This window comes from Megalobrama amblycephala, linkage group LG7, assembly GCF_018812025.1.
Source record: "Megalobrama amblycephala isolate DHTTF-2021 linkage group LG7, ASM1881202v1, whole genome shotgun sequence".
In the NCBI taxonomy this organism is placed as follows: Eukaryota; Metazoa; Chordata; class Actinopteri; order Cypriniformes; family Xenocyprididae; genus Megalobrama; species Megalobrama amblycephala.
In genome coordinates, this window is record NC_063050.1 from 24,994,859 (window position 1) to 25,015,784 (window position 20,926).

The 20,926-nt window shown below is 37.4% G+C and overlaps 1 protein-coding gene across 1 annotated transcript in view; it reads left to right on the forward strand.

The window, feature by feature from the left end:
- Positions 1 to 13,942, forward strand: part of galntl6 (polypeptide N-acetylgalactosaminyltransferase like 6) — a 261,879-nt gene extending 247,937 nt beyond the window's left edge. Inside the window, exons 11-13 of the mRNA XM_048196695.1 lie at positions 9,276 to 9,392; positions 9,613 to 9,762; positions 13,142 to 13,942. Of these exons, the coding sequence (XP_048052652.1) occupies positions 9,276 to 9,392; positions 9,613 to 9,762; positions 13,142 to 13,309 (435 nt within the window). The 3' untranslated portion in view covers positions 13,310 to 13,942. The remainder of the gene's footprint in view (positions 1 to 9,275; positions 9,393 to 9,612; positions 9,763 to 13,141) is intronic.
- Positions 13,943 to 20,926: the final 6,984 nt, after the last annotated feature.

The window sequence follows — 20,926 nt, forward strand, 5'->3', positions numbered from 1 at the left end:
TCTTTTCCCTCTGATTTTAGGGATAAGTTATGGGTAGGATTAGGTTTAGGGGTAGGAATAGGGTTAAAACTAAATTTTCAGACTGGAATGTTGTTCCAGGATCAACAAAATATGTTGATCCAGGAACATGTCTTACTTGGGAAAATCACGGTGACCAGTCGTTACTTCAGAAATCACACTAATGTGCTGATTTGGTGCTCAAGAAATATTTACTATTATTATCAATGTTGGAAACAGTTGTGCTGCTTAATATTTTTGGGAAAACTGATACTTTTTGCAGGAATGATGAATATATACTATGTTCCAAATTATTATGCAAGTGACGTATCAGTTGGATTTCAGTACAATAAACATTCAGATTTTAGTTTTTCAAAGAAAGTGTTTGTTTTATTTCTCATATCTTTTTAGATAACTGAAGCAATCACAGTTGCATTTCAGCCACCCCTAACCAAAGCTCACAAAGAGAAACGTTTACAGTGGGTTTAGAAACCCATTTTCAAACAGTTTTATTACTGTGGTGTTTTTTGCAGCATGGGATAGTGCATTGTCCTGAATGAATATCCTTTTATTTCAGAAGGCACTTTCCTTCTTTTTATACCATAGCAGAAAATGGTCAGTTATAAACTCCACATATCTTGCAGAAGTTATTTTGACCCCCTCAGAGACCATAAAGGGACCTTCCATCTCACTTCCCAATATTCCAGCCCAAATCATCCCCCACAGAGCGTCGCAGTGTTGTTGGAACATGATGGCCTCTCACCAACCATCCAGAAATCCATCCATCTAGACCATCCATTGTTGTACGGCATTCGTCAGTGAATAAAACTATTTAAAAGCATCTTCAAATACCTGTTTGCTACTCACCAGTGGCTTTTTTATAGCTGTCCTTTTAATACAGAAATTTTCCTTACTAAGCCTTTATCTGAGCGAGTTCTCTTGTGCTGCAAATCACTCACAAATCTTATGATAGTTGAATCATCTCCATTGAGTTTTCACACAATATTAGTTGTTTTCATCCCTTTTGCATAACATTGCACCATGTCATGCTTTTCATCTTCAGAAAGATCTTTCTTCCTCTCTATATTGCATGAGAACTGTGACTTGCTTAATAATGTGGAACAACCTCTTTAAATAGAGTTTCTATTTACCTAAGCAGACTTGGCAAACTATTTAACAACCCTGTCTGAGATTGATACCAGTTATCTAAAAAGATATGGAGAAATAAAACAAACAAACACTTCCTTTGAAAAACTAAAATCTGAAAGTTTTTGTACTGGAATCCTACTGATATTCCACTTGCATAATAATTTTGAACACAGTACTGTCACATATTTATTTTCTTTAAAACAAAGTCTTACAGGCACCAACATTTTAGTATACAGTAGTATATATTGTATGGATGGTATCGATAATTCATACCTTAAATTTTATCTATTTTGAAAAACTATTGTATTCAAGAAACTTGTAATTCATGCAGTTTTTGGATATATTAACAGTAAATTTTAATTGCTAATTTGTCATTTAGGTGATATTTTTATTCAAAGCAACTTACTGTACAGTTATTACCACTCGTCCTGAATGAATGTCGTCCTGAATGTTGTGTTCCATGCTCAGGGATGCAATGGAGGTTTCAACCTGAATCTTTCAGTTACCAGTCAGTTTTGACACCCCTTACATCTCCGTGTTTACCCCTAAGTCACTAGGCACATAACTTTTCCCACTTACTTGATTTGAGTTACGCATTGAAAATGATCATCAATACATCCTGTGAGACAGAGCATACTGTAGATGCAAGTGTGTGTGTGTGTGTGTGTGTGTGTGTGTGTGTGTGTGTGTGTGTGCATTTTTGTGACATATCAGGACACAAATTTGTATAATGACATGGGTATGACATAGGTATTACAAGGAGAGAGTGACTTATGAGGACATTACCCCCATGTCCCCATTTTTCAAAAGGCTTATAAATTATACACAATTTTTGTGAGAAAGTAAAAAGTTTTCTTGAGAAAGTTTTCTGAGATGGGTAGATTTAGTGTAGGGGGAGAGAAAATACGGTTTGTACAGTATAAAAACCATTACGCCTATGGAATGTCCCCAAAATTCACAAAAACAAACCTGTGTGTGTGTGTGTGTGTGTGTGTGTGTGTGTGTGTGTGTGTGTGTGTGTGTGTGTGTGTGTGTGTGTGTGTGTGCGCGCGTATGTGCATATGGCAGAGAGGTTATGCAGAAATGTTCATTGATTTATGAGAAGCACTGCCGGGTGTGATATAAGACATTTTTCGGCAAAGACAAGCAGGCGGCCGTTCCTCACCTAAAACTGTGCTGTCTAATATACAGCGACATCACAACGTAACTATTGTTTGCATCACTGCTTCCTAATCCATAAATAAACAGAAGATGCGTTATACATTTATTACTCAAGCTGATCCAGGGAGACAGGCTATTCGGGTTATTCATTATCATTCGGGTTTACTGTGCCAGAACAGCGGTTCCTGGGAACACGCGTGGAGAGATGGGCCTGTCATTTCTCTCCATCTGTGGTTCTGCCATGTCTGTCATAGTGGGGGGTATTTAATATGCATGGACTGATTCCCATCTTGTGCATTTTGATGGGCCTTTTTAATCACTGCTGAATGATGTACCTCACAGACATCATGCCTTAATGAATCCCCCCGGGGAACACCATCTCCTCTTTTTTCAGTCCCCTGCCGTGATGTGTCAGAAATGGCGAGTAATAATTTACAAATGTAATTAATTTCACATCCAAATTAATTGGAGGGCTGACGCTTACCGTAAAGCGTATCCGTCCATCCAAATCCATCTAAGGTAATAATGGAAACAGCCCTTTGGTTTCAATTGTTTCAGTGGAGGCGGCCCAAAAAAGTCCTTTAGCAACAGAAGAACATCCCGTCCCTTTCACTCATTAGCTTTTTCTGCATTAGCGGCATAAAATTGATGGTAAAAATGCGGCTGGGAAACCTGCTTGGGTGAAATTTATGCATGGTAAATATCTTCTTTCCTGAGGCGAAATGATAGTAATTTGACTGTCAACCTGATAGCTTCATACACCACGCTCTCTAGCTGGTCTACCCGCACCGGCCTCCTGTCACCCCGGCTGATGTATTGCACAATAAAAGAGCCTTATTGGACTTTCGAATACACCCCCATGGGCCGCGACAGAGAGGAAGAGAGGTAGCTAAGGAATTAAAGGGGTCCTTGTCGGCATTTTCAGCAAAGGACAGGGGTCAACGTCGGCATGACCTCCGGCTGACGGGCGTCGAGATGGGTAAACAGGCTGTCAACCATATGCCACTCGCCCACCTTCACACATATATACTCTCTCTCTCCCCCACAGCTGTTTCATTGCCTCTTCAATACACTCAAATACTTTAAATAATGCAATCAGACGACTTTTATGCTCACAGCGATTGCTGCCAAAGGCTGTTACGGTATAAATGCAGTTTTCAGGCCCATTTTAGAGTACCCCATCCTGTGGCTTGAGAGGAAGAAGAGAGGAGAGACCCATGCTGATTTGGTCTGATTCTGCTGTATTTATCTCTAAAGAGCTTGTGATTACATGCTCTTCTAGTGTAACCTAGAAAAGTGCATTCATTTATTTCTTTATTTTGCGGTATAAACAGGGCTTGACATTAACACCCGCCAAATGTGGGTAGATTTCAGCTGTGGCAGGTAAGACAGCCACTCCCACTAGCCACTTTGGCGGGCTGAATATAATTTCAGACAACAGCCTAATCAAAGGTAGCCAAGCTCGTCGTATCACAATTCTTTATCAATTAACTTGCTGTTAGTGAATGTGGGATAGGCAAAATCGTGCTGAAAGACACAACAGAAGCGCTCTCTTCGCGCGCCATCGTGGTTATGGCTTAAGTTGACATAAACTGATGGGTAAAAACTGAATATGTGTCAGTATATTGCATCCATGCATTCAGCAGCCCAATTAAATACCTATCATTAATGTCATTAATCAAACAACAAACAATGTTAAATAAATGTATATGTAACGAGGCGGGACTCAAGGTAAGATCCATCTGCAGGCTTTTATTAAACAGAGTTCGTAGTAAGACAGGCAGGGGTCAAACAGTGGCAAACAGGTATGGCAAAGAGCAGGCAGAATCGTGGTCAGGATACAGGCAATGGGTCAGGGCTGGCAGATAACAATCACAAATCCAGGAAACAATAAACAGTCCAAAGGGCAGGCAGCAGAGTATCGTACACGGGAACAAACAGGATCAGAAACAGGCAGACAGACAGGGTAAATAACGCTTACAACTGCTACAGAGTAAACAAGACCTCGCCATGATGTGTGGTGAATGAGAGTCTTATATAGTCTGGTTAATGTGCTGTGGCTGGGTGTGGTGATTAGTGATTAGTGTGGAGTGTGTGCAGGTGACTGGCAGGGAGGATTATGGGAATTGGAGTCCGGAATGAACGGGAACGTGACAGTATACACGTTAAATAAACCTATGTATCTATATATATATATTATACATACATACATACATATATATATATATATATATATATATATATATATATATATATATACAGGGTGCGATTTGTGAAAAAAACAGAGGGGGGGGGGGTTTTGAAAAGGTTTTTTTTTTTTTTTGAAAATTTGTTAAAAACCACAGTGAAGCTATATACTATTTTCGGCAGCTGTTACAGAAACATTTTTACAAAAAAAAAAAAAATCTGATTTAACTTTGAGATTTTAAGTATTAGATAGCTTAGACACCAACACTACAATGACACTAATAATTCTTAATTTCTGATACAAATGCAAAATCAATCGGTAGTTACTAATAGAATAACGAGATACAAACCTTATTCAATCGCGTTTGGTCCCATTTATATTTTGATCACAGTGCATACACATACAAACTTTTATTCCAAAAGTGCGCACATTTGTAGAAATATACGTTTACAGATTTCATTAGATAGAATATAAGCTGGGCCATATACAGGGTTTCATAATTATTGAGGTCAGAAAATGTAGTTTGCTAGGGGGGTATGGGCATGTTTCCCCGAGAAAACTTAGATTTCCCTGGTGTACATATGTGCATTTTTAAGACGTTTTAAGGCCAACAAATTGGATAACAGCTTTAAAACCATGTCAACAAATACATGCACAGTTTTGAGGCAGCTTTAATCGCATGTTCGGTAATTTCATGACTTAACTTACAAAAGAACAACGACGGTCATTGCTCGTAGTTTCTTTTGCGCTTTATTTAAGCTATAATAAAGTAATTATGCAGCGCGCGCCGGCGCATTTGCGCTTGCAATTCTTGAGTGCGTGCCACGAGCACAGTATAACGCGATTGGACAGTCATGGTAATTTTTCTGAGTTTTACTGACATAGCCTGACAACATCTCATCTGACCGCAGTTCACTGTTGTTCAACTGAAGCTCCCTCGTAGTCACCTATACCTTTTCCTCGCTCGTTTGACTGGCACCTGGTGCTGAGGCGAAGTCGGAATGGGCCTCTGAAAAGTGTCCCGTTTGTTGTGGTCGTAAAGAGACAGTTCTACATAAACGCAGCGTTTTACTTAGTGATGTTTTTAAAAAATATATTTTTATTTTTGGTATTTTATATGCTCTGTTGGTGGTTTGTGGAGTAGCATCACCCGGGGGGGATATTTTTTATCCCCACCAGGGATAAAAAATAATTCAGCAGAGGCAGGGATACATAGACCAGAAGGGGGGAAATCCCCCCCTCATATTATGCTTATATTGCCCACCCCTTGCCCACCCGTACATACCAGCTGATATACAATGTAGTCTTGATTTGGGTGGTCAATCTGCATTTGAAAGTTTGAAAGGACTTTAAATCTTGTAAATAAAGTAAAATGATAAAAAAATCAAGTAATTTAAGCATGCCAAAGTCAACTTTAATCATAATGTTCTTGCTGTTTCTTTCTAATCAGCACAACCTCCTGCTGAATTCTAGAATGCTTTAGAAAAGAAATGAAGAGAACAGAGGCTTTCGAAAAGCCACAACAAACTGACTTTGAGCTTCTTAAAACATATTGGAACCCATTTATAGTTGCTCTGACTTCACAAAAATGTGGTTCGGTAGTAAATTGGCTGCATCCGCAGAAAATTAGATTCTAATGCATGTCTTTGTTACTGTGTTGAACAAGTCAAATAATTCATCGTGAAAACATCACACGACGGCAGGCGCAAGAAAGCTCCAAAAGAGAGCGAGAAGCTGCTAATAGACAAGAAAATGAATTAAACATGTTTTCTTTTTATAACCTCAGGGAAAAAAATAAAGCTTTTAGGAATAAATCGGCAAGGCAGAGCTTGGTGTGACCTTGCTTTTGGCTTTCATTTTGTTCCATTTGTCAAGCTCGTCCTCACTTGATTCTCCAATCCAGCTCATTTGAAAAGAAATCACAGCTCAAATAGGGTGCAGCATTTCCTTTCCAGTAAATAATAAGCAGTAAAGTGTTGACCTGAACTGTAATAAGGACCACCGTCTGGGTTAGGACATTTCATTTGGATGTCCTCACCTTCCCTGGAAAGCTGTTGTGTCCATATGCCTTAGAAACTTTTTTGATTGCATTCGTTTTCAGCTTAGGTTTAAAGTCATTTCAACATTTCGAGTGAATTTCAGTCATTCAGACTGTGAGCAGCAGCAAATGCATCTAGTCACCAACAAGAAAAATCTGCTTTAAGTCATGCATTCACAGAGCAGAAAGCATCAAGCAGAACTTCATGTTGATTTGTGCAGCCTACTAACTGATTTCCAATTACTTTCAACAGTCATGCCTTGCCAAGAGCTCAAAAACCCTAAATCCCTCACCTCAATCGTTCAGGACTCATGAGCGTGAGAAAAACATATTTGAGGAAATGGGCTCCAACAAACACTCTGTAATCTGTTTCCTCTGATGACCTTGGTATGCAGTGCACAATTTCGGCAGTGGAAGCTTATGCATTGTGCATGCACTACGCTGCACAGCATAATATGTTCCACCACAGTTCATCCTCTTTGTCAGGTCTCCTTTTTGTGTTTTTTTGTGTGTGTGTGTGTGTGTGTGTGTGTGTGTGTGTGTGTGTGTGTGTGTGTGTGTGTGTGTGTGACCTTGCCCCAGGCCCTGGTCCCCTCATGTCTCCCTAGTGAGGTGAATAAGTGAGCAGAATTGGCCCAGAACTGCTGCCCGCTCCTCTGTGTCTGCTCAGGAGGCAGTGGCTCCAGCCGCTCATGCATTATTGAGCTGCACTGTGACAACAGTCGGTACACCTGAATGCCTTAAAGGAAATTAGGGGACCTGGACAGCCAATCAAAAAATGAAAAAAAGAGAAAAATATAAGTACAAGGGGCAACAGAACCCTCTGGAGTTCATACAGTGGGGAAAGTGCACACGTCTTTGTGAACAGGTGTATTTTGAATGAATCATTATTTAAATGGTCTGGTGTAGCGCTTGAACAGATTGGAGACCAGGGGTCACATTATACTTCACCGCACAGTTGGGGAAGAAGTATAACTTTTGGCTAACATTCTATTACCTTTAATGCACATCTATGAGCACTGTAGAGGTCATTAAAGGATTAGTTCATTTTCAAATGAAAATTACCCCAAGCTTCACTCACCCTCTAGCCATCCTAGGTGTATATGACTTTCTTCTTTCTGATCAACACAATTGGAGAAATATTAATAAATATCCTGACGCATCCAAGCTTTATAATGGCAGTGAGTGGGATCAACGAGTATGAGCTGAATAAAGTGCTTCCATCCACATCCATCCATCATAAACATACTCCACATGGCTCCGGAGGGTTAATAAAGGCCTTCTGAAGTGAAAAAATGTGTTTGTGTAAAAAAAAAAAAAAAAAAAAAAAATCCATATTTAACAAGTTATGAAGTAAAATATCTAACTAAATATCTAACCACCTTACGTATTCTACTTACGAAGAAAGTGTAAAACTCTCGCAGTTCAAAACGCTTATGCTACATCCTACGCCTTAACTGATGCAACACCAGTTCCGTTTTTTTGTTTGTTTTTGTTTTCTTTCAGAATTTGAATACAAAAGGCAGTCTGGCAAAAGTTGGATATTTTACTTCATAACTTGAAAGTGAACTAATCCTTTAACTTTGATTGTTATGGTCAGGACTGCTCTATTACATCTAAAGGGTCTAAATCAGAAACTCGTGTAACTATTTAATAATAGAAAATATGCATTTGACATTCTCTATTCATTAATTGCCATCATTTCAATGTTAATATCCACAGAACTATCAAATATCAGCCAAAATTTGTTGACAGAAAATATTGCTTATATTGCTAATATATTATGTTGTTCCAAAAGATTGGCAACGTAAACCCCCTTAATGGTCACTCCCATTTTTGGGGAACAGACCCCAACTTAAATTGTTTTTAAATCTTGAATACTTTTGAGTACAGACTTAAGTTTGGTCTCCTTATAAAGGGGACACTTGGCAGATTATTTTAGAAGTGAAAGAAAAGATAGGAAAGTAAAATAATAAAAAATTTTTTTTTATATAATTTATATAAAATATATATTTTACAAAACTCTTTTACTCTAAAACTGCAAGAAAATCAAAGCCAAAATCTAATCAAGTTTTGTTTCAAATTTTAGGTTGATATCTCAAAAATTGAGCTTTTAGTAAAATTCTGTTTGGGCGCAATACCAAACTTTTCCACTAGATACCATCCAGGCTCCATTGGTGACCACATAAGGACTCTTCCATTTCCATATAGTCTATGGTTTGAGTGACCTGAACCATTTATTTCCATAATGTTCATACAATTTATGTAACTGACATCCTATTCATAAGGCAGAATGGCAGTATTTGGTTTGAATTCAACCTTTAACAAACATAAAAGACATGCAAAAAGAACAAGATTTTTCATTTTCATTGTTATTTCAAAATAAATGTGCATTATATAAAATATGCCAAAATAAAAAAAATGTCTGAAAATATTGTTGTTGCGAATTTATAAACTACTGTTCCTCTGTCATTTGTCTTGAAAATCAGAAAACAACAAATATGAGAACTATAACAGAACTTTCAAATTATATATAGTTTGTCAATATTATTTTAGGTTTAGACTAAGATATTATTGTTTCATGTATATAAAAATGAAAATTATTTTCTCGTTGTTCCTATCACCAAGTTTCTAATTTTGAACGTTGACTGACTGAATGGATACACAAAAAAAGGGCTAATTTTGTTAAATCCATGTGCAGTTGATAGGTGTTATTCAACAAATCTATTTCTCTGTCTTCAGATCCGTAATGTGGCATCTGGTTTGTGCATCGATTCTAAACATGGTTCCACTGGCACCGAACTGCGTCTGGACGCTTGTCTGAAAGAAGGCGCAGAGCGAACATGGGCACACGAGCAGGTATAAGACATCTTCTATTTATACTGTCCCGCATTGCTCAGTACTGATTTGTATGATATGTTGGAATAATGTGAAAGAGCATTAGATGGTTGACTGTAACTGTAGTTTTTTTCAAGTAAAAATTGACTGATCCCTTGATGAAATCAAATCATGATATGAAGCTTATTCCTTGACAGTCTTCTATGAAACTGAGAGTATTGCTGTTCTCTGTGGTGGTTAGATTTTCACGTTTGGCTGGAGAGAGGACATCAGGCCTGGAGATCCCCTGCACACCAGGAAATTCTGTTTCGATGCTATTAGTCAGAACAGCCCCATCACTCTGTATGACTGCCATGGTATGAAAGGCAACCAGCACTGGAGCTACAGGAAGGTAATTCAGTAATACAAATACACTGCCATTCAAAAATCTTAAAGGGTTAGTTCACCCAAAAATGAAAATGAACCCATGATTTACTCACCCTCAAGCCATCCTAGGTGTATATGACTATCTTCTTTCAGACAAACACAATTGGAGATATATTTAAAAATATCTGGCTCTCCAAAGGTTTATAATGGTATTGAATGGGGGGCATGTTTTGAAGCCCAAAATAAATGCATCCATCCATCATAAAAAATAATCCATATGGCTCCAGGGGTTTAATGAAGGCCCTTTTGAAGTGAAGTGATGGGTTTTTGTAAGAGAAAAATATCCATATTTAAAACTTTATGAAGTAAACTAACTAGCTTGAACTCTGACCTGACGCATGGCGCATGACAAACGCGGACGCGCAGAGGAGAGAGCAAAACGAAACACCGGTAACGAATTAGAAGTCTTAAAACGATACATTTTAAAGAGAAATGTCAGGGGATTTCGATATAAGAGAACAGGAGCTTGAGTTTGTTGTACAGCCCTATTTGTTTGAACTACGAGAGGTGTCTAAGCTTACAATATTCCTACATCGTGCGTCATTCATCGCGTCATGGGTTACTCATTTGGTGCAAGTTGACTTGCGCAGTATGCATACGGTTGTCTGGCGGAAGCTAATTATTTTAGATTATAAAGTTTTAAATATGGATATTTTTCTTACAAAAAAACATCGCCTCACTTCAGAAGGCCTTTATTAACCCTCTGGAGCTGTATGGATTATATTTATGATGAATGGATGCATATATTTTTGGCTTCAAAACAGGCGCCCCATTCACTACCATTATAAAGCTTTGAATATATCTCTGATTGTGTTCGTCTGAAAGAAGAAAGACATATACACCTAAGATGGCTTGAGGGTGAGTAAATCATGGGATAATTTTCATTTTTGGGTGAATTATCCCTTTAACATAGCTACTGGTTCTTATAAAAGAACAAAATATATGAGGAATTACTGTACATAGTGGCCAAAAACATATCAAAACTATCTTATGTTTTAACTTCTTCAAAACTTGCCTGTGCCAAGGGGTCAAGGTTTGTCTGCTTAGCATGACCCCCTTAAGCCCCTGCTGGTAAAGGCAGTAACTACATGCTTTGTGGGCAAAATAACCTTTCTCTGTTTTCTGATAAAATAACATCTTTGAGCAACACTGAATTCTTTCAGTATATAAATAAATAAATGAATGAAGACATAAAAATCAACAGGTTTTATCATTTTCATAAAAAACATAAATGTGCAATAATGCATAAGGTTAATGTAAATACATTTTAAAACTTTATTTTCGAGAGAACGTAAATATATGTATGCAATAGATAATAAGTAATAAAATATTTTAGGAAATTTAAATTATTAAAGTATTAAAATGATTTCTGAAGGATCATGTGACACTGAAGACTGAAGTAATGGCTGCCGAAAATTCAGGTTTGTCATCACAGGGATAAATTACATTTTACAATAAATCAAAATAGTAAAAAAGTTATTTTAAATTGTAATAATATTTAAAACTTTAGTTAAACTTTAAAATTTATTTTAATGTATTTAAATATAACACAGAGAGCTGACGGAATACAAGAGGGCATGACGTTATTGAGATAAAATCCATTACAGTCTGCATGAGTAATGTTTTACACCCAGGTGTTACTTTTTCATATCACTTCATACATTTTCATATATAGCATCTCTAAGGAATAGCTGCACCTGTCTTCCTCCATATTCCCTCTCCACATCTTCTTTAAGAGGTCAATAAAGTATATCTACAGCAACAGAGCAGCGGTGGGACCGAACGTAGACCTCGTTACAGAAGCCCCTGTGGACTAATACCTGTGGCTCTGGGTCCATCACAAACGACAGAGCCTAATACAGAAGCACAGTTTTTCTAGCCCTCTAGCGAGGTACTATGAGCCTAAACTGAGATATTCTGAAGGTGTCAAGCAAAGAAATCACTGTCATTGCAGGATAGGTCAATGACGGCGCTATAGAGAAAGGAAATATACAGTTGAAAGGAAGAGGTGGTACCTGGCAGTGGAGCTGCCTGAGGCGCAGAGAACAGTAAATCAACCCAGGGGAGAGCGGCACAGAACTGGAGCCGAAAGCCCGAAGGCATGTCCCTCCTCTGCTCAGCCTGATCACTCCCTCTGGGACACATCCTCTATTTTTTCACCGGCTCTGTTTGGCATACTCAGTAGTTTCTAGCGCAAAAATATACATGCCCTGTGTGCTGTGGAGAACACTTTCAAGTAGAGACTTTCTTTGTTATCTTCTACTTTTTGATAGGAGATTGATGATGAATCCCCCATTCTTTCACTTTTATTTACCTTTCACCTTCCTCATTTTCTTTCTATCAGTGGTGTGCAGTGGTGTTTTGAAATCATGAGGCAAAGTCATCACTGTTTATAATGCTTCATTTTAAATTGAATGTAAATCAGTGTTCCAGTTACACTTTTGACACATTAAGTAAGTAAGTAAACATTACTTGGGTTAAGTAAGTAAACATTACTTGGGGCCGGTTCACCCAGAACGCGTTTTTCCATTCCACTGTGCTTCTATTCCATTGTTTTTCAATGTAAGTCATTTCAAGTTTGATTTTGACATAACATAAAACAGTGATTATCATGTGGAAGAGTCGTTTACTTACTTTTTAATTAGTCTTCACATTAACACCTTTATATTTATTCATTCAGACTGATGTGCAGATGTGGAATGCTCACAAAATTTATTGAAGATTGAAGAAAGTAATAGGTCAATCTGAATTTATCACTTAAACAGCATAATAAGCCAATAAAAATGTGATGGAGGCATTGCCTCCTCTCATGTGACTTTTCTCCATTTATACTCAATTACCCCCCACCAAACCAATGGCACACTATAGGGGTTCTGTTCAAACTCAATGGGTTCAGTAGAGGAAAGAGAGACGCTGCCTCACTTTAACCTCTTGTAACTTTAACATCTGGTGTCGCTGTGTCACTCTAGAAAAGTGAGTGATTTATACACTTTTTAAATCCATAATATTTGCATTGTTTTATTTTTGTACAGTGGATATTTTCTGAGGAGGCACTGCCTCCCTTTGCATCCTCTGAGAAAACACCCCTACCACCCTTCTTGTCCATCATTTCTCAATTTCTCTCGTTTCACTTCCAAACTCAAGCCAAGAAATAAAGTCAGCTTTTCTGATTAGCGTATTCCATGTTTGGTTCTTTAGTTCCACTCCTGTAATCTGACTGAAGGCTAGAGGAGATAATGCAGGATTAGACCTCTGCCGCAGTCACAGTGACTGTTTCTTGTTTATTTATTTTTATTTCACCCTCCTTCTTTCTTTTTCTCCTTCCCATCTTCTGCTTGCTTCAGGATAAATCTTTGTACCACCTGGTGAGCAGCGGTTGCATGGACTGTAGCCCGGGCGATAAGCGGATTTTCATGAACAAGTGCGACCCCGAGTCTGAAACACAACAGTGGATCTTCCAGAAAGTCAACGCCACCGTTCTGGACAAATTCAACAGCGCTGCCAGCTCATAGGACCTGGGGTTGTGGTCAAGCCAATCAGCTGGCTTCCACAAATAACCACACCTCCCACAATCCTTAACGTGGGCCTGGATATTTTTACTGTCTGGCTCTGGGTCCCTCTCGAGGTTCTGCAGCAGTCTGAATGAGGGGACTAGAAACAACGAGAGACACGAGGCTGGTGGAAACGCATCCACAACGGGCACCTTGCTGGTCGAGGAGAATACGGACAGCCCGACTCTCTTGTAGGGGTCTAACTTGGGCCCCCAGTTGCTTCCTATACATTGAAAAACAGAGCAGCTTAGGACTTTGGAAGTGGAGTCTAATGAAAGAATATTCTGTATCAGTCCTTGAAGATTGCATGGTGGATTTGTACAAAACCAGAAATTGGAAAGATTTTTTTTTTTTTTTTTTGTATTGCTATTTATTTTTTTCCGGGATCGTTTCAAATGCATATTTATTTGTATTTATTTGGTGCCTTTCCAGATTTAAGTTATGTGTATTGACTCTGTTTTATCATCTCTTGTACCTGTAGAGTCAAGCTTGGGTTGAGGCAGTGACTTAATTAAATAAAATATTTGACTTTTTCAATGGATTCTATCTTGTTACAGAGTTTCTCGTCTATAAATAAAGCAGAAAATGAGTGGATGTGTGTTGTCTTGCCTGTGTGGTTTGTCTTTTGTCATGCTGCTTAAAATCTTATCTTAAAAGTGATGGTTTGGCTCCCTCTGGTGTTGAGCCATCTGCAGCAGACTTTTTTTTTCTTTTTTTTTTGAGGGGGGGTGTTAGCTGACCTTTAAAGGGGTCATGACATGAGAAATCAAGTTTCCTTTGATCTTTTGAAATATAAGAGGTCTTTGAACAATTAAAACATCCTAATTCAATTGTTACTAGTAAGAATTGAATTGTAGAGGTCTCTAATTGAATTCTTACTAGTAAAAATGCAATTACGATGAGTAACGCTGGGAACATTTTAAGCTAAAATGCCTTGTCATAGTAAAGGAGAGTTCGCAAAGAAACTTTTTTGTAAAGATGAAGCTGCCAACTGTATTGGATCTGATAGCAGCTGCATCACAAACCGTAAGTAAAGATTTCTTAATGCTTTGCAGCAACAGTATTCTCATTTGAGGGTTTTTTTTTTTTCCCCCTAGTCTAACTGACAGGACTCACTGACCTGCTGGATCAATAGCTGATATGAGGAGAAAGTGAAAACATCCTGAAAGTATATCTCTAGTGAAAAAATATCCTAATGGAAATCTGAGGTCTACGTTCCCAATCTTGAACACTAGGGGGAGCTTATTAAATATTTTCTTCTTAATGCAAGTGATTTTTCACTGAGACTAGCAAGTTTGACATTACAGCCAGTGGTGTAGTCTAGTTTTTTGTTGTGAGTAAACTGTGATTTTTCCCTCCTAGCCTCATACTCACCCGTCTCAGAGCGACACCCCATAAGCACCACCACACTCACTAATGCATATAGTATGCAACTGATATAAGCTACATATAATTGAGAGCATTCTGAAAGACTGCTTACTTGTGTGTTATCATCATGTCAAATTATTATAAGCAACACAATACTTTAACAGCCAATGACATTTACAGCTGAACTGATTTTCTACTGTTTACTGTCAATCACCATATCTAACTCAGCCAGCTAAAATCTTTTTTTTTTCAGTGCACATTTAAGAGTGCAAGTTGCAACTATTATTAACAATAATGGAAAGATGAGGCTTATCAGTATGTCACAATATCACCCTATTTGGACTTTGTTTTCTGTTTTGCACCTTTTCCTGCCAGTCTGTCATCATAGTTATGCATTTCGATTCACAAGCTTGCAATTCGATTCAGTGTTTTGGATATACTGTATATCAGGTACAGTACATCGCAAATTTTCTCAAGAAAAAAAAAAAATCTCTCAACTAATGTAGTAAAATATATATGGGAAACATTTGGTAGGCTACTACATTAATATTGAATGTTAAAATGAACTGATTTGTATACAAATTTAGATTAAACTTAAGGAATTTTTTTATAATAATCAAGTTAGAATATATTAGGCCTACTAACTTTAAAATTAGCTCTACTCCAATTAGTTTTTGAAATATAAACATTTAAAGGGTTGCTGTCAACTTGACGGATTTATTCAAACATGCATTATAGACTATTATACTATGGGCTGTTGAATGCTTGAATCTGATTGGTTGACCAGCGTTCTAAGGTGTGCAATTATTTTCAGGGAAATGCACGGCTAAAGTAGTTCTAGCAGGTCTTGACCGCAATGCAGTTCCAAATATATCGCTTCGCCATTGAATTCAGTTATTTCAATAGGTCCTACAGCAGGGGTGTCCAACTCTGTTCCCTGAGAGCTACCATCATGCAGATTTCAGCTCCAACCCCAATGAAACGCACCTGAACCAGCTAATCAAGGTGTTCAGGGATGCTTGATAATTACAGACAGGTGTGTTGGAGCAGGGTTGGAACTGAAGTCTGCAGGACGGTAGCTCTACAGGAGCAGGGTTGGACACCCCTGTCCTACAGCCTACAACCGCAAAAAGAAACAAAACACACAACGACACTGACCAAGCAAATAAATATAGTAAATAATAGGATGAAAATGACAAATTATTGTCATGGGTTTTGGCACAAAATACATTTTATTGTGTCCTGAAAGCTTTCACTCTCTCCAGCTCTCTCTCTCTTTGAAACGTACACATGTACTGTATAGTACAGAGACACACTCCCACTTAAATGTTTTGTCAGCGCTGCTCTTACGACTTTATCTGTAAAATAGTTTAGCAACTTAAAAGCTACATGACATTTCTCACCAGCGAGGTAATAACTGTGTGGTTCTTGAAGTAGATAAACTTATAGTTTCACTATTAGTAGAGACACTGCTGCCATGAGAGACACACAGACTCAGGTTCACATATGCTTATTCTCTCTCTCTCTCTCACTCTCTCTCAGCTTCGTTAATAACTGTATCAACTGTCTGCTATCAAGGCTCAAGCCGTTACTAGTTCTGAAATGACGTTTTGGAATTAGCAACGGAGACTTGGGATGAGATGCGTAAGAAACTAGTCCCACACACAAAGGACAAAAACCTGACAAATGTCTTGAAATACAACATCGGAACAGTGTCTTGAGGTTTAGTAACCGTAGTATAAGTGGAATAATTGACTCCGGGCTGTTGAATTCTTAGAAAATAATTTTCTAAGAATTCAACGGCCCGTTGTCAATTATTCCCTATTTGAAAAACATTAAAAATTATAATTAATATGTAAGATGGTGCATATATTTATCTAAATGCTCCTCACTAGAGTTTATTTTTCTAGCTAATGAGTTTATGGTCACTGAATATGTTTGTTCTGAGGTAAATGTGACATTATGTGACATTGTTTACAAGCTGTTTTATTAACATCTTTCCATTGTTGAAACATTGATTGAGCGATTACACAAAACATGATATGGCTTTCATTAAGTTTACATCTTTTAACATACCTTCAGATGTACATTCATGTTTATTTCGCACTGTAACTGGTAACAAAGCAGCGGAGGACAGGATCAGTTCACGTGCTTTCCGCGCTGCTGCTTCTCTTGAACTGAGGCACTACAGCGATCTGTCACGCCACATTAAAGGGCACCTATTATGCAAAATTCACTTTTACATGGTGTTTGACCATAAATGTGTGTTGGCAGTGTGTGAGCAAAACCACCCTAGAATGAGAAAAATCCACCCAGTGGTTTTTTTACAATCTCAATAATTCATAAGCACTGTCTCAGAACGCCCTGTTCTAAGATTGCTCTCACTGTGACGTAGAATTGCGCTAAGCCCCACCCACGTGGTTTGATTGACAATCTGGTTTTGGCATAGACCCCGCCCTCGGTGATCTGTAAACCATCCTCCATTGTTTCAACGACAGCCGGTAATGTCTCCTAAGAAACATAAGTGTTCTGTTGTGGGATGTAATAATGAACATAGTAGTTTTCACTTACTTCCGACATCAGAGCCACTGAAAACGCAGTGGGTGGATTTTATTTACGAAGGAAAGGCGCCACTCAAAACTCCAAAATACGTTTATGTTTGCGCGAATCATTTTTTGACTGACTGTTTTGAGAAACTGCGGTCAAGTGGGCCGCGCGTCGAAAATACACGGTCAAGCCAGCCGCACTTTTTTTTTTAGGTCGTGCGTCTATTCCTGCACTTACGGTATGGGTGCTGGAAACGGTCTAAATGCATTTAAAGACGGCAGTTTCCTTTATACTCTTGCAGTTAACCGTAAAAAGGACAAGAACGTAAAGAGACATCAGATAAGTTATGTATTGCTTTTCCCCCCATCTTATTATGACTCTATATGTGCTATACATCATATCATTTATTAATTTGATTTTTTAAATTATTTTTTATTATTGATTTTAATGTTTTATAAATATTATACATTAATTATTATGCATTATGAATATTAATCAATGTTAATATGAGTTTTATACATAATTTATTAATTTTATTACATTTTTTTATTGTAATGTTTAATATTCGTTTATTGTTCTACATTATTAATGTTAACATTAATCTTAATAGTAATGTTAATTTAATATTGATCATTAATTTTACTATTAAAATAAAAATTTTGATTTTAGTGTTTTTATATATACAATAATTATTTAAACATTATTTATTAATTTTAATGTTAATTATCATACATGCTTAATGTAAATAGTTTTATTTTTATATATAAAACATACATACATCAAAAATAAAAAAATTAAAAAGTACCTTCATAGGTTTGCTCATTCTGTCAACTGATATTTATTCAGGGTCACCTTGGCTATTACTGTACTAATTTTCATATCATTTTACTGTACAGTTTGCGAGAAAATTAAAGTCAAACTCACCCACAATATCCATTTTCAAACACTCATAAAAATGTTTTCTTTACATATTTGCTCATTCTGTCAACTGATATTTATTAAGTGTTACTCTGGCTATTATTGTACTCATTTTCGTATCATTTTACTGTACAGTTTGGGAGAAAATTAAAGTCAGAGTAATTTTCTCAGTACAGTTTGGGAGAAAATCTTTCCTTTAAAGGTTTGCTCATTCTGTCAAGTGATATTTATTAAGGGTCACCCTGGCTATTACTGTACTCATTTTCTTATCATTTTACTGTACAGTTTGGGGGAAAATTAAAGTCAAACTCACCCATAATCAAGCACTTGCACTTTAGCCCATATTCAAATACTCATAAAAATCTTTTCTTTATAGGTTAGCTAATTCCTTCAATTGATTTTTATTCAAGGTTAAACTGTCTATTACTGTATTAATTTTCATATAATTTTACTGTACAGTTTTGGAGAAAATTAAAGTCAAACTCACCTATAATATCAAAGTGCATTCAAGCACTTGCACTGTAGCCTATATTCAAACACTCATAAAAATATTTTCTTTATAGGTTAGCTCATTCTGTCAACTGATGTTTATTCAGGGTCACCCTAGATATTACTGTGCTCATTTTCATATAATTTTACTGTACAGTTTGGGAGAAAATTAAAGTCAAACTCACCTATAATATCAAAATGCATTCAAGCACTTGCACTATAGCCTATATTCAAACACTCATAAAAATATTTTCTTTATAGGTTAGCTAATTCTGTCAACTGATATTTATTCAGGGTCACCCTGGATATTACTGTGCTCATTTTCATATAATTGTACTGTACAGTTTGGGAGAAAATTAAAGTCAAACTCACCTATAATATCAAAGTGCATTCAAGCACTTGCACTGTAGCCTATATTCAAACACTCATAAAAATCTTTTATTTATAGGTTAGCTAATTCCTTCAATTGATTTTTATTCAAGGTTTACCTGTCTATTACTGTATTAATTTTCAAGTCATTTTACTGTACAGTTTGGGAGAAGATTAATGTTAAACACACCTATAATATCAAAGTGCATTCAAGCCCTTGCACCGTGGCCCATTTTCCAACACTCATGAAAATCTTTCCTTTAAAGGTTTGCTCATTCTGTCAACTGATATTTATTAAGGGTTACTCTGGCTATTACTGTACTCATTTTCATATCAATTTACTGTACAGTTTGGGAGAAAATTAAAGTCAAACTCACCTCCACTATCAAAGTGCATTCAAACCCTTGCATTGTGGCCCATTTTCAAACACTCATAAAAATCTTTTCTTTATAGGTTAGCTAATTCCTTCAATTGATTTTTATTCAGGGTGTAGTGATTTTTACTTCGTCCATCAAAGGACACAAAGTAAAGTAGGGTTTGGTACTCACGTCACCGCTGACGTTGTGATTTTAGGACCACACGTGACTTAAGGGGTGATTATGAGTACATCAGATGACCACTTCCCCTTTTTACCTAGTTCAGGGCACCAGTCAAGGTGTTTTACCTTGGCAGTATGAGAACACTCTCAGCAGGGGCTTTCATTCATTTAGAATTAATGTAAAGTGGTCAGCTGATTTATCTGAAAGATTGGTGATATTGCTAACTTGTAGAACCTTTTCTGTATTATCAGCACAAGGAAGACACAAGTGCATAAAATTTATTTTATTTATTTATTTATTAATTTTTTTTTATTACAAAAAGATAAACAAGAATAACTAACACAACTACTAAATGAATACTATGAATGATAAAGGAATAAAGTGCATAAGATACATAGAATACAAGTGATTAAGTTGGGTGTGGCTATGGAAGAGTTACGTTATCTTATGGAAAGATAAAGTGTTTCTCTGAAAATAATAAGGTGGAGAACCTTATTATGCACCAAACAAATAAACAAAAGATTATTTGTTATTAACTAACATCAGCTATATTACATCTAATGGAAATTAGGAAATTATATACTGATAATATACAACAATGCCAAGGTCTCTGGAAAGAGGTTTGGTTAAGTGATATTTACGTTCCACTTGGTTGAGTCCGACGACGGTGACGTCCTCCACTGGTTGTGCTGGGGGACGATGCAGTGGGGAGAGGAGCCAGAATCTGTTTCAACAGTCTTGAACACGAAGCTCTGTGGGATGCTGATCTCCTGAAGCACCAAAGGGTCCTAAAATCTGGAACATGCAGATGAGGCCCTGGTGTAGGTGCAGAAGGTCCTTAACAATCTGGAACATGCAGACGAAGGTACCTTGTAGTGAAGGTTTGCTCTCCTGAGCTTGCAGATGTCGTTACCGATGGTGGATCTTGGCATCTCTTGCTGGCATGTGGAGGATGTAGAAGGCGATGGTGGGGCTGAGGAACTGGCTGAATGAAGAGGTGTGAGAGGGAGGCTGGGTGGGAATTCAGGAAATACAAGGGACACTGGAGATACAGGTGCTGGAGATACAGGAGACTCTGGAGATATAGCCAGATGGTACACCAGAGACCAGACAGGAAGAGGCCCCAGGGTGGAGTCGCAGGCGGGAGGCAGAATAGCGCTCCATTGGAAATACAGGGTAGAATCACCTCTCCAAAAAAGTCTATCAAGATCACTTCAACAAATCCTTCAGTTCATCAAAATATTTGCCAGAGTTTGACATACACATTTCCACAGCAGTGGTGTCGTGGGCAGAGTTTTTTTCCCAGCCCTCAAACTCCACAATAACTAACTCAGTGATGAATGGTGTT